We start from the raw sequence: 14,592 nt of genomic DNA, 5'->3' as shown, positions 1-14,592 counted from the left end.
CATTTAGAACAATAAGGAAAACCGCTGGTTAATTCCTCTTATTTTCTAAGAAAAAGAGAGAAATCCGTGGATCTGCTGTTGAGAGACCTGCAAAAATGCAAAACTGAAAAATATTTTACATCATCATAAGTGCTGTTGGAATTTGAACATAAATGTATAATAAGTACATTTCCCTTTTAGAATTTACTCACTCTTTGGAGCCAGTCCTTCTTGGTTTCATTTCCGAATCTGCTGTGGATTAGCTGTGTGCTCTTCCGTAGGTCACTTACCTCTCTGTGCTTCAGTTTCCTCCTTGTGCAAAGTGGATAATAATAGTACCTACCTGAGAAGGTTGCTGTGAGGATTAAATATATTAAAATCTATACAAGGCTTAGGACATTACCGGTTCATGGTAAGTTCTATGTAAGTGTTTGCAACTATTACCATTATTACCATTGTCATCATTATTGAAATATTTCAATGAATCTGTTTTATATTCAAGTTTCCTTAAAAGTTTTCAAAACATACTTTTCTTAAAAACTGGACATGACACTTTGCTGGAGAACAGCTATTGATCCAAGTTTCACAATTGGGTCTATTTTGATTAGGGTCCTGTCACTCCCAACATTGAAACTTAATTTCTAGGGACCTACTATGTACCAGTTGGTTATAAGGATGGGGTGTGTTTCTTATTTCAGTTAGTTTTGCATATTGCAACTTGACATACCTATTAAAAAGTCCCATGAGCAAAGTAGTTTGTGGAAAGTTCTTTAGCATTTAACTTAGAAATGCCTGCCTCCATGAATAGATAATAAGGCAACTAAGTGACAACTGTGATCATATCCTTCAAGGATGATATGGATGTTGTAAACTTGGGTGCAGTTCTGCCTTAGCAGGTACTAGACCTATTTAGACTCGTGGATATGACACCAGAAGGTCAATCCCACTGTGAACTTACATCTCAGGGAATATTTCAATTGATCAGCAAGGCACACTTGCATCAGCACTTAAAATTCCTGTTGTTACTTAACTTTATTTCAGAAAAGGCATATTTCCCAAAGATTTTCAGTAGGATATTAAGAGTTGGGGTAGCATAAAAGGGTCTTATGGTCACATGCACTGAGAAGTGCTGTGGATAGGACAAGATTAAATGACCGAGGGAAGAGCTCTGTGAGGGTGTGAGGTGGTGTGTTTCAGTGAATGGAGCCTCATTAGTGTGGTGGAGTGAGTGGCAGAGGTAGCTGAATTACCTCCTGAATCACTGATAATGCAAACATTTTTCCCCCGATGGGAATAAGGACTCATTCCCCTACCACATTATTTGCAGACAGCAGGGTTTGTAGCAATAGTGTTGGGGGGGGAAAAACACACAAAAAAAACCCCCAGTTGATTTTGGTGGGCAAAGGGAGCTGGGGTGGGGCTTATGGAAAGACTCAAGCAAAGGGGCTTTTCCCCAGGAAAGCAGGATTCTGGAATACATGGAAATACTGTCAGTGGCAGGGAAGCTAAGAAAAAGAAGAGGCACCGGAGATAGGCCCCGCCTCTTATGCAATGTAGTTCAGGGCCACTCTGATTTACGTGTTTCACTCTCCTCAGGGTCATCTGCAAGTACATTCATGCAGGCCTTCCTCTGCAAATGCTCATGATTCCCTACGACTTTGCCGTCTCAGGGGAGAGCACTGGACGTGGAGTCAGAAGGCTGGGATTCTTAGGGCAGCACTGTCACCTGCTGGTAGCGAAATATGTTGTCTGTGCTTCAATCTCCTCTTCAATGAAAGCACAGGGCTCCTGATCAATAATCAGGGTAAAATATTAGAAAATGTCTGGCGCCATCTCAAATACTAGGAAGGCCTCTTTAACAAGTTAAAGTGCAGCTCCATGAGACTATAACTTCTAGTTTGAGATCTGCCGACTCCAAGCTGCTACTTCCCAAATTTGCCCAGATTATTAAAATTTTAGTAGCTAGAAAAGAAAAATCCAATTTTCTCATTAACTTTCTATTCACTAAATTAATATATCTCATTTCAAGGATATATATTTTATCATTGGAGACAATAAAATTATTGTCATTTTGAGTGGGAAACAAAGCAATTCAGTAAATGCTTGTTTTTTTTCTGAATTGGCCCCCGAGCAACAACTATCCCTCTCCACTTTGCTGGGGTTTTGCCTGATGCCACCTTTAAAGGTCTATATGATGTTAGAAATGAAAAAGTGTTCTAATATTGTCTTGACCTTTTAGCCCTGTGGTGGGTTCAAGGAACGAGGTGCTAAAGCAATTTGCATTATTGCACTCTCTGTGCCAGGAACGTCTTTGAATCTTGGGCTAAAGAGATTCGATCCATATCAATGTCTGTAGACACCGAGATTTCCTACAATATGCCTTCATGCTTGTAATAATTCTGTCTGTAAGACGGAAGGCTGGAAACAAATAATTATGCCAAAGCCTGGGTTAATTAACGTATGAGCCAAGTCAATTTGAAATTTAAATTTGGCTTTAGTGCACTTTGCCTTTCTTTTTCCCCTGCTGCCCAAGTTGACTCGTGAATACCCTGCAAGAGAGGAAATTTCCTCAAATGGCAGAGCCTTCCTTGGAAAATTATTGTTATAAAATAGAGATTTTTTATTTCATCATATAGTCCTGGGATAAGTGCTGTTACTTTTAGGTCCCAGGAAAGAATAAATATAGTTTTTCATATTAGGCTGACCCCAAATTCATATCTGTTTATAATAAATACATTTTATATCTATTTAATAAAAATAGGTTTGGGTCAGATGTGAAAGCCTAGAAGAACTATATCACATTTTACCTTTGTATTGCTGTGCAGAAAGTTCCTGCTTTGTACATAGCTACCTAGAATGTCGATTTGACATACAGCTGAGTTGAAAACCTGAGCTTAAAGCCCCCAGAAATATCGACGCAAAGGGGCCTCTAATTCCATCTGTGAATAAAGGCTCAAATCATTCAAGACAGTATGTATTAATTATAATATAAATTTCTCTAAGTCACTACTGAAATGTCACTTGACGGTAGTGGTGGAATGAGCATAGCCCTTTGGCATCAGAAAAAATGAGATTTGAGTTCTAGCTGATTGCTTCAGAGACAGTGTGCACCCTGGAAAGTGACATAAACTTCCTGAGCCTCTGTTTCTTCATCTGTGGAATGGGCTTGATAACATTCCACAGGAGTGTCATGAGAAGTGACTAAGCATCGTTGTATCCAGGACAGAGTAGGGGCTCAATGAATTGTAGCTGTTTGTATGTATCTATGTACATATATAGATATCAAATCTTCACCAGAGGACATGTTTATTATTTTTATAGAGAGGAACAGTGATGTGAGAGAAAAACATCCATCAGTTGCCTCCAGTATGCACCCCGCGACTAGGGGAGCAAACCTGCAACCTAGGTATGAGCCCTGACTAGAAATCAAACCCACAACCTTTTGGTGTATGGGAAAACACTCCAACCAACTGAACCACCTGGCCAGGGCAAGTTGTAGCGGTTTTTGTTATTATTTTAGTTACATTCCTAAAGTCTAGGAAGTATTAACTTGAGCTGATTATTGGTAATTCAAACAATTTAGGATTAACTGCTTTCAGGGCTCTGGTCCATATTGAGGATATGAGAAGGAATATCCTGTTTGTTTGTTTTTTTTCCTGCCTATAAATTCCACTAGGAAGCTTCAGCCTCCTGTAAGAGGCAGTGGGGAGAAGGAGAGGTCTACACTTTGTGATTAAGAAAGTGTCAAGGGGCTGATGGAATCGTTCTGCGTGCTTAAACTGAGCGCTATGTTCTGAATATGTAAGCTAAGTTTTAAATGCTTGCTAAAGAAAGCAGAGGTGGCTCCTCAAGCCAACACCAAACTGGAAATAAGAAATGTGAATGAATTATTGATTTAGAGGAAGTAGCAGAGAGGACGGGCTGAAATCTCTGGGGCCACGGCTAGTTGATATCTTAAAAGAGGGAAAATGTAAGCCGGAATGTGACAAAAATAATTTAAGGAAAATAAAAGCATGATATGTATGGCCACATTTAAGGAAGTTTAACTCATTTCACTAAGCAGGTCTCTTGTGTGTGATGGGGAATACGGAATGAAAGGATGACTTTGTCCTTTTTATTCTAGCAGGGAAATAAAAATTAACAGATATCCACAACAAAAAGGGGAGATAGTGTCATAAGATAAGTATACAATGGTATAACTTATGATCCCCAAACTGGCATGTTTCCCTGAAATTCAGCCGTGCAACTTTTGAGTGCACACACATTTTGAGAAATATTTGGATGCTGTAATACTATGATTTCTAGATTGCAATCCTTGAAGGTAGGGGTTTATAAAACACATATTTCCCCCCAATCCATATGATTATTAAAGAGATTAAGAGTCTAATTCAATGAATGACAAAAGGGACGAATGCTTTATACACACACAGGTGTGCACGCATGGATTTCTGAAAGCTCTAAGGAAAGAGGTATCAGGATGTGGTATTACCTCTTGCTTGAGGGGTCATTGGCTATGCAGGTAAAGCTAAAAGACGGATGCAGCATGTTAGTTAAACTTGAGTGGATTGTATGATTTCAAAAAGAGGACATAATATAAGGGGTCCCTGTCAAAGTGATTGAAATGATTGTGTACATTCAGTGTCTCTATTTCTTCACTTATTTATTCCTTAATCCGCACCTAACCCACTACTGAAATTGTTTATTCCTTATCCTACTTTATTTACTTGTAATGTCCTGTTTAGTTGCCTACTTTCTTCTCCATAAAACTGCTTTCTCTTGTGTTTCTTCCTTTCATCTAGCTTTTCATCATTGCCTTTTTTGCAGGCTTGTTTTCTAATTGTTCCTTTAAAAAGATTGGTGTTTTTCTTTTCTTTGTAATATTCTGCCTTTGTTTTCTTTTCTTTTTTTTTATTTCTTCAAAGGTGAAATCCTCCATTCCTACACACTTACGACTCCCAAATCTGTATCTCTGGCACAGAATTCTTTCTTTGACCCATACCTTTTCTGTATCAACTTCTTCCGGGCATCCTCACATAAATAAGTCAAATGCATCATGTTACAAATTTAAATTCTTTATCTTCCTTCCCTAAAATATTCCTTGTCTGCATTATCTGAATGGTATCCATCTCTCCTATTATCTGTAAAAGAAACCTGGAATTGATCATAGCATCAGCCATTTCCCAACAATAATGTTTTTTTCTTTTTCTATCTCCAATAAGGTGATCCTAATTATTTCCCCCGTTACTGCAAAAGGCTCCAGGGTTCCAATTCATTTGTATCTATCCTTTTTTCAGACTATGATTTCCCCCAATTTTCCTTCAGTGATCTACCAGGATGGCAGACCTGATTGCATCAGTCCCGTCTTTTAACTCCTTCTAGAACCGCTGTTGTCTTCTTGATAACATGCAAACCCTTCAACCCTGCAGGCATGAAAACCCCTTTGTAATGTGTGCCTTGTAGACCCCGGGACTAACTAAAATATCTGTTATTTCCCTAAATCAGTCTGTTGTTTCAAGCCCCCAGGGCTTCTGATAGACTGGTATCCGGTCTGAACACACACCACCTCTTCCCCTCCTCTTTCTGTCTTGTTGGTGCAATGTTGAGTCATGTTCCCTTCAGGGTCACCTTCACTGAAAAGCTCCCCCGATGCCTGGCTAGGTGCTGTTCCTGCTTCCAGAGCATTCGTGGTGTTTCTCTACTGCAGTACTTACCACACAGGTGTGTAATTGTCTGTGGTCTGTCTTCTCCTCCCGTCCTCATAAAGCCAGGAGCTGTCATTCGTCACATTACCCCCTGACTAGGACATGATCGGCATTTATAAATACTGAGTTTTAAAATATGAGCAAAACTCTAAGGATGGATATGTGTTGGATGTGTTATGGGTGAATGATGAATACATTTTGAGGGATAAAGGAAGGCAAGATTTGAAATGCTGAATTCTGAACTCCCAGACATATAAGAGGGAGGGGCTGGGATTAGGGTTTCGGGAAGAAACCGACGCTAAAGCAAAGCCCTCTCCCCTGTCACTCAGACCTCCATTTTGAGGCAATAGAACACAAACTGAGGCTGACAGGCAAGGGCATAAGGGTTAAAAGTGAAGGATGGACTCCGAAACCTGGAGTCCATTTTAATGGCTTCACTGAGGCTGCAGAACTGGAATTAGGTAGCTGTTGAAGTTGGTCATTTGACTTAGATAAGAAAGATAACATGGGAATTATATCAAGGGGCATCTTTAATGCCAGGCTGAGGAGTGGCTTTCATCTCCTGTTCCCCAGGAATCACCGAGGAATGGTGAACAAAATGGGTGCTTGGTAAACAAGTCTGACCATGTTATGTAACACTCAATGCAGCACAGGGAGTCTGAAGGTGACCGAATATTTGGAGAATATTTAAGTGTTTTTTTTGAGGGGTGGCAATGGAACGATGAGGAAGAAAAATGCAGCATCCTTGGGAAAAATTGGGAGTAGCCTCGAGACTTGCTAAGAGAAAAGAGAGACATCCATTTGCAAACAGAAATTTTAAGAAATAAAATGGTTAAATATTGATTACAAAACCAGAACCTATTTCACCGAGCCAAGTACTTTATTTCTTTGAAAAAACAGCTCCATAGGTTTAGAGTGTCTATGTTATTCTTTGACAAAGGATAGAAATTCCTCTGCTATTTTTAATAATGAGAGGCTTTCATTTGAACAAAGACAGAATCTTGTACCTCAGGTGTCACAGGTACCCTGGAGGTCTGATGCAATGCCGGGCAGCAGCTCAGCTGGGGAAGAAGCGTAGCCAGCTCCTACGAGATGGAGTTTTGCCGAGCCAGTCTTGAATAGAGACCTTTAATTGTACTCCTTGATGGGCACTTCTTACCCTAAAATTATTTTGCTTTTTATTTTACAAAAATATGTTCTAGACAATACTCTTTTCGAAAAACAATTCAAGAAAATTGCATTTGGGAATAGATTCCGATGACATTTTCTACCAATTCTCTTCCCCCTCCCCTAAATTCTTCACCCTGAAAATACCATTTTAAAGACCTGAAACCTTTTCATATTATCAGTTTTCTAAACGCATAAAGTAAAGCCCGAAATATATTTGAATGTTATTATGTGTGTATTGATAGTAGAATTGAAAACAAGTTAATGCCATTGTGACAACATGTTATTATCATTGGTTTTATAATCCTCATTTTACAGACCTCTGTAAGATCATATTAGTATTGAAGAGCACACAGTTGTCACACAAAATGATGCTTTTAATTAAAATTAAAATGGAAGACAATATCATTCCTGAGTGGAATGACTTTTTATGTATTGGTCATTCTTTATTAGACACAAAATCCTTGAAGATTGGGACATGTCTTATTTTTTATGTAACATCAGGCATGATGCAATTCTTGGCATATAATAAACAATCAAAAATATTTCTGAATAAATGACATTTAAAAAAATATAACACTTACATAGAACCTACTATGCACCAGGCACCTACCCAAAGTGACTCACAAATATTAACTCATATAATTCTCATTAGAAAAATTCTTTTTGCAAAGGAAATTAAGGCATAAAAAGGTTAAATTATTTGCCCAAAATCCCACAGCTTCTTAGAAAGTGATGGAGCCGGGCATAAAACCCAAGCAGAGCCATGTCAGAATCTGTGCTCTTAACCAAAACTGCTTTTTTTTCCTGTCCTTAAATTTAAATATATAAATTATGTATGTAAATATATATTTTATTACAGTATTGAACTTAGAACAAGAAGAACTGGGTTCAAACACATATTTAATTTACTTGGTTTGTGGCTTTGAGCAAATCTATTAACCGAATAAGTCCTTAATTTCCTCATACATAAATCAGAATAATAGCTGGTACCTCACAAAGCTATTGTAAGCTTTAAATAAATAATTTATGTGAACATTCTAGAACATACGCAGCACCCAGGATCTGTTAGTTGGTATGCCAAGGAGAATAGTATTGTTTTTCTCCTCCTCCCCTTTCAAAAGGGTACATATTTACACATTACATACCCATGACCTTAGCAAAATGAGGTCAGGTTCTGTGTTTCATAAAGCATTAATTCCTATATCTCCTATAGGTAGACAATTTACTAAAGCATTTTCTAGACAAATAAGAGTCAAACTCAATAGATTGTTTTCTGGAGAAAAAAACAAATTTCCCCCCAGAAGCTATTATGGTTTAAATATCTACCAAAAAAAAGGAAAAGAAAAAAACTCTTTATTTTAATTGGGAAATCAAGTTGTACATTTTTTTTAAAGAAGAAAAGATTAGACCGGCAATAGAACATACTGCATTTATTTTCACTAAGACCCTCTGACTTTAACAGGCTCTATCTACCAAATCCCATAGGAATCATATCAGCCAGTGGGTCCCAATCATGGCTGCACATTACAATCATATTTTAAAAAATATCAAAATATAGACCCCTTCCTCAGATATTCTGATTTAATTGGTATAGGGTAGGGTCTGGGCACCTATTTTTTTTTTTTTTTTTTTAGTTCTTCATTGATTCCAATTTGCAGCCTGAGTTGAGAACACTGGTTTAGGCTATCATTTAAAATATCACCGGTCTCCTATTTCCATTTTGTTTTTCCTCTGATAAAAACCAACAATAGATAATATCTTCATTCATGTCAACATTGAAAAGAGTCTGAGACATTCACCAAGAACTGAGTTGCCCCGGCACTCCGATGCTAAGTCCTACCTCCATTTCTGTACCCGACTGCAGCAAATTCTCTTTATCTACACATCACTATTCATTATCTAGAGTTCCAAAAAACACAGGAAAATGGGAAACAGAAGTCAAATTTATATAGGCTAATTTTCTTCAACTCTAATTATCATAAAACAACACAACTCTGAGATTATGTGTTCTTATGAGTAAATTATAATAAGGGTTTCATGTTTACTATGCTCAGTATGCTGGTGTGGTCAATAAATAATCTTAGAACATTTTACAATGTGACTCAATATTATTCTTGCAGCTAGAGTTCCTAAAATTAACAGTAGATTAGAGGCATAGAACTCAAGCAAATCCAGGCTAATGGATGTTTTGAGCCATGTTAAAATATTGAGTAGGAATGAGTGCCCCCCCCCCCCCCCACGAGAGCACTGAAACTGCAAAGATGTTTTGCAAATCTAATCACCTTGGTTCCTCTCATAAGGCCAGGGAAGAAAACCAGCAATTTTGAATTTTTAAAGCTGAGTTCTTTAGCCAAGCACATAGTAGGCTAGCAAAATGCTATTCAAATTATACTTTATAAATTCCACACCACTAAATGCATTCAGTCCTACTTTGTCTTTAATGGTAAGCCAAAGTGGTCCAAGTACATAAAATATTTGCTTACTTTTATCACCCAAGACAGACTCAAACTCGGACATTCGGCTATTTAAAGATTAGTTTCAGGAACTACAAGGTCACACGTGGGTTTATTTTGAACATTTCACTTTCAATCACCCAATAAATTCAAGAAATAGCCTTGAATAGATGACTTGGTTCAGGTTAACAACAGCCATGATATCGTGAGGGTCTCCTGAAGATCCATAGTGGACCCCTGCCTTCCCTATACCACATATCAGGTTAAAGCTTTCACATGGAACTTAATAGATTTTCAAAATAAAGCCTGAGTAATGGGCTAAAATTGAGTGGCACTGTTGATTTTTGATTCTGATTGGATTTTCTTAGACTTCAAGCAAAATGTATATTTTTGGAAGAATTAATTTGTTATAGCTTTTCTTGATGTCTCTCACCCCAGCTTGGAAAGAGCATCATGAAGAGAGAGAGAGAAAAAAAGAGTACCCTTTTGGAAACTATGCACACAACATATTTTTCCTAATAGGTGTGAAGAATGGCTGCTATGCATAAATGATTGTTGGAAAATAATTCTCTGTAAAACATGACTTAACAAGCAACTCCATTCACCACTGTACTCATTCCCAATATCCAGAACAACCATGACACATCACATCGGTGCCGACACTGTCTGTTAGTTCATAAACACCATCACTTTCAGCTTCAAAATTTTCATACCCAATAAATTGGAGATCAAAACTTTTGAGGAAAATATCCTATTCATAACATAATAGAAGCCACAAACCATCCATAGGAAACCGTAAGTTTCCCAGGACCACCATCTTTTCTTTAACCAAGGTGAAGAAGTGACGCAGATGAAAACCAAGCTGACCCTACATCATCAGAACCTCAAACACCACCATCAAAAACAGCAGTTTTGCAGCAAAAAAACACACAAAACATGGTATCTCGGACCCCACCGCTGTTAACCAACCCTGGGAACATCCCCAAGCCCATTCCCAGACCCTCCTTACCTTTCATGCTTTCGCTGGGCAGCTGGACTCGGCTGGGCAGAAGGGCAGGGGATGCTCAGGTAGCGCCTCCAGACTCTGGAACTCCAGCGCTCAGCGGCCGCCGGGGAGGCCAGGTGCTGGGCGAGGCGCCGACGGTGCGCACCTCTCCAACCCAGGCAGGTCCGCGGCCAAGCGGCGCAGCCCACCCAAAATGTGGGGGGCTGCCTGTCCTAGTTGGAGAGGAAAGCAAACGGCGTTAGTCTCCAGCCCTTCTTCTCCTGGCCCCCTCTCGATTCCCTGACACTTTAATTCTACCTTAAGGGATACTTTACACCGAGTCCCAGCTGGTCTTAGAAGCTAAAAGGCAACTGCTTTTCCCCCTGCGCTGTCTTTCTATCTCCCCAAAGTCCTGAAGGCTCACCTTCCAGGCGCCTAGCCTTCCTGGCTCCGCTGTGAGCAGTGCGCAAAGTTCTCCAGACTTAAGAGTCTTTAAATCCTCGCCCGCACTCTTGCCCCACCCCTCCCGCCTCCTCCCTCCACCCCCTTCCCCCCCCTTGCTGCAGAGGAGGTGGATGCGGAATTGATGAGCGCCAGCCCCCCCCACCCCCCAGCCCCTCCGCCCCCGTCAGCCCTTTCCGGTCCCAGGAGAGGGAGGGGCGAGTAGGAGAGCTCTGTGCGCCTCCGCGCCAGCCCCTCTCCCCCGCCCCGACCCGCGAGTGGGGCTGCACCCACTGCTGTCTCGCTCCAGTCCGGGCTGGGACTCACCCTACCAGTCCGGGAGACCAAAAGGCAGCGAAAACACAGGAAGCAGGAGAGGGACCCGAGTTAGAGCTTGGGTAAGAGCGCGAAGGGTGGGCGGGGGTCTGGGAGATTCGGACCGTCCCCGGAAACAGCTTTGTGGGAGCCCTGTCCCCTCTCCGGAGGACGCCAATTCCAGAGGGAGGGGAGTTTCCAAAAGAACCCAGCCCGGGAGACCGTGCCACCTTGGCTCCTGCAGTCACTCCTCCGGGGACGGCACCACCTGGGAGCCTCCGAAGAGCGGGCAAGGTAGAGAAAGTGGGATGGGCATGGGTGGGAAAGCGCTCGGCTAGGAGCTGGGTGCTGAGAGGAGGCAAGAAAGGGATCCCGGAGGCTGGAGGTAAGAAGAGCGGCCACGGTGGTCCAGCAAGCCCTGGGCGAGTGTCCGGAGTTAGGCAAGCTGTCCCGAGCTGGGGGCGCAGGCTGGATTTGGGGGAACGGCGCGCCGTCCATGTAGGGGGTCTGGTGGTGGGCACAGGAGCTTAGGGTGGGCGATTGCAGTGCAGACGGCTGGGAAGATGGGGGTCTGGGGTGCCAGAATTGTGTTGGGGACCGAGACATCTCCCTGTTTCCTCCTAAATTCTTTGGATGCCTGGTGCATCCCGGGACGATCCGAATCCGGACCAGGTGCAGCCCGGGCTAGCGGCACCTTGGGAGGGGGGCACGTTGGTTCCAAGGACCCGCAGCCCTTAGCATCCTGTAGCCCACCGCTGGGTAGAGCAAGGCAGCCTTGGGCACTTTTCCCCTAACTCTGTACCAGGGCTGTTGGGCTAAGATTGCAGCATCCCGCGCGTCCCGGGACTGCCAGGTGGCTATCCACCGTCCAGATGATCAAAACTGCTGTTTGATTGATGGTGTGCGGGTTAAGAGAACTAATAATAACAATATAATAGGACGAGAAGAAAGGCAGACGGCAGCACAGCACACTTCCCCGGGCAGGCTGAGTGTCTCCTAGGCACTCAGGAGACAGAGGTGCCCGGTGAATGGGACTGCAACTTGCACCCATCGGGTCTCTGCTGCTTCCCTGGAGAGAGAAATTACCGGTAGAGGCAAAAGGTGCATGATTGTCTGCCCAAAGGGGAGTTCCCCACTCCCGACCCCAGGGGGATCTCAGGGACCCCCTAATTTGTGTGATTGGGGGCTTTCAGGGGACCCAAGAGAGGACAGACAAGGGGCAAAGGCAGGGGTTTTGTTTTTCCGGCTCTGTCTCCCCTCCATAGCCCTTGCCCCTTTCCTGCCACCTGCAGTCTGGTGACCTAGAGGGCTGCATTGGCTCACCCTGCATTCAACCCCTACAGCATTACCCCACTGCAGGGGAGTATTCTCCAGCCCCGTTATTCCCGGGAATGTAGTTATTAGCAGCAAAAAATGGGACTAGGAAAGGAATCTGGGCAAGGAGGAAAGGGGTCTTGCAAAGGCACACACACACAAAATCTATAGGAGAAACCTCTAGGAGCATCTAAGATTTAGATATGAATATTCACTCGGCTTTGACATCCGCCCCGGGTTCGATAGCTCCCGGCTTCTCAGCTGCTGCTGACCAGCCGACACCTGATCATGCTCTCTTTTAAGAATTTTCTTTCAGAACATTAATTACCCTTTTGGGGGCTAAACAAGCAGAGAATTATTAAAGTTCTTTGAGTACCTCCCTAGGGTCATCTGCTGGGGTCAAACAGTGAGAATTTCCCGGCTGTAGCCCCAAACATGGACATAACATTGAGCCGGGAGATTTTTGCCGGGTGGAGGTTGCTGCTGTGCTCTGCACCGTGTGGTAGAACTAGCACCAGGGGAGATTTTTTGGTTGGAGGTTAATCCTAGGGCACCCTACACCCCCGACCGACCAGCAGTTACCTGAGAGCAGGATAGACTTGGTTCCATAAAGCTACTAAAGGTGTGTGTCAGCCCTTGACTTAACGTAGACAAAGTTTCAAAATCAGGGAGCACACAGGCATGGGGGTATGATAAACCTTAAATGTGTGTGTTTAAGCAGGAGAGACCCAGGCTGATGAAAGTGCTAATTGTGTGAGAGACATCGCATCGGAGGGAAATCTCGGGAGGCAAAAGGCTTCGGGGAAGGTGACATCCTGGCCGGCTGTGGGATGGAGGACCGGCTCTCTGGTCTCTCGATGAACTTTGTCAGCAGTCGAGGTTTATTGCACACGAAAGAGGTTTGCACCTGTTAGAAGCACTTGGCGTTTGCAGACATTTAACTCTTGCTGTCTGAACATGGTCAAAATATTGTCTATGTAGAAATGGCCTTGCAGGTTGCTCCCGGGGGCGTGGGCAGTGACCTCGGGGATGGTCTGGGAAGAGGAATCGGCAGCGTGTTTAGAAACGCAGAAGACCCAGCCGTGGGTTCTGCGATCAATTCGGTGGATACGGGTTACGCTTACCAAAAAAAAAAAAAAAAAAAAAAAAAAAAAAAAAAAAAAAGTGAAGTGGAGTAGAATAGAAAATAGCAAAGTTCATTTTTTGTGACAGTTGTGAGCCCGGTTTCTTGGAACTTGTGTTTCTGCGGTGTAGGTATAGACGTGCACCGAGATGAACAGTACAGTATATTTCTTTCTGTGACTCAATCAAAAGTATCTCAACACAGCTTGGTTATAACAAGCCACGCTTCAAATAGAATACCTTGTATTTGCAAATAAATCTTTGAATGAAATTAGTTGGTCAAAGGGGTCCTTAGAAGATAAGCATCTTAACATGTGGCAATCACACATTTGTGATATTTTCAGGTTTCTTATGAGACTGAAAAATTCCCCGTCTTTAGGAGACTATGCCCGTTTTCATCTTTAAAAATGTTGCCTTGGGGCAGATATTAATTTAAAGAGAATTGTGTATATTGTCTTCCACATTTGGCTACTAAAACACAGCCTTCTGATGCAAACTCCACTGCGACGCTCAAACCCTGGTTCCCGTGGCCGAGGAAGAGAATGTGAAGTTCTGCCACTAACAATAGGAAGGTTGAGTGACCTCCCAGCTCTGACTCTCCAGAGCAAGGTTTACATCTGCAAAACCAGGATTTAGACCATCTCATATTAATGCCATTTATGATGCTAGAGTCCAGTGACTTTTTGAATTGCAGTGAGTGGAAGGAAAATTGTCTGCTATTAAAAATGAACTCTGCTAAAACTTGTGCTTGTTATATATGATAATATAAAAGAAGGTCACCTTTTGGAGGGACTAAAAAAAGTCATTTAATTCTATTTAGAAACAATATCATTTATCAGGTTTAATGAGTTACCTTGCTTTCCTTGGAAAGCAATTTTAGAGAAAAGCCAATATCCACCTTTAGTTAACTCCCCGATCAGCAAAGTTTCCCTTACATTGAAATTCAGCTTAGTCCTTCGTACATATCTGTTAGCAATTTAATGCATATTTAACATTACGTTATGTCACCCTGAGCTGTCCTAGCCCCCCAAAGGGGACTCAAAACATTTAAAATGCAGCCCCTACCCTCAAGAAGCCCACCATCTATTTGAGGACATTTGTTTTTTTCCTA

At 42.2% G+C, this 14,592-nt stretch overlaps 1 protein-coding gene across 1 annotated transcript in view; it reads right to left on the bottom strand.

The window, feature by feature from the left end:
* CALCR (calcitonin receptor) overlaps positions 1-10,796 on the bottom strand; it is a 74,467-nt gene extending 63,671 nt beyond the window's left edge. Inside the window, exons 1-2 of the mRNA XM_036328166.1 lie at positions 10,714-10,796; positions 10,314-10,522 (exon numbers count right to left, since the gene is read on the bottom strand). Of these exons, the coding sequence (XP_036184059.1) occupies positions 10,314-10,320 (7 nt within the window). The 5' untranslated portion in view covers positions 10,321-10,522; positions 10,714-10,796. The remainder of the gene's footprint in view (positions 1-10,313; positions 10,523-10,713) is intronic.
* Positions 10,797-14,592: the final 3,796 nt, after the last annotated feature.

The sequence above is a fragment of the Myotis myotis genome, unplaced genomic scaffold (genome assembly GCF_014108235.1).
Source record: "Myotis myotis isolate mMyoMyo1 unplaced genomic scaffold, mMyoMyo1.p scaffold_m19_p_11, whole genome shotgun sequence".
NCBI lineage: Eukaryota > Metazoa > Chordata > Mammalia > Chiroptera > Vespertilionidae > Myotis > Myotis myotis.
This window is presented reverse-complemented; position numbering and strand designations above follow the sequence as displayed.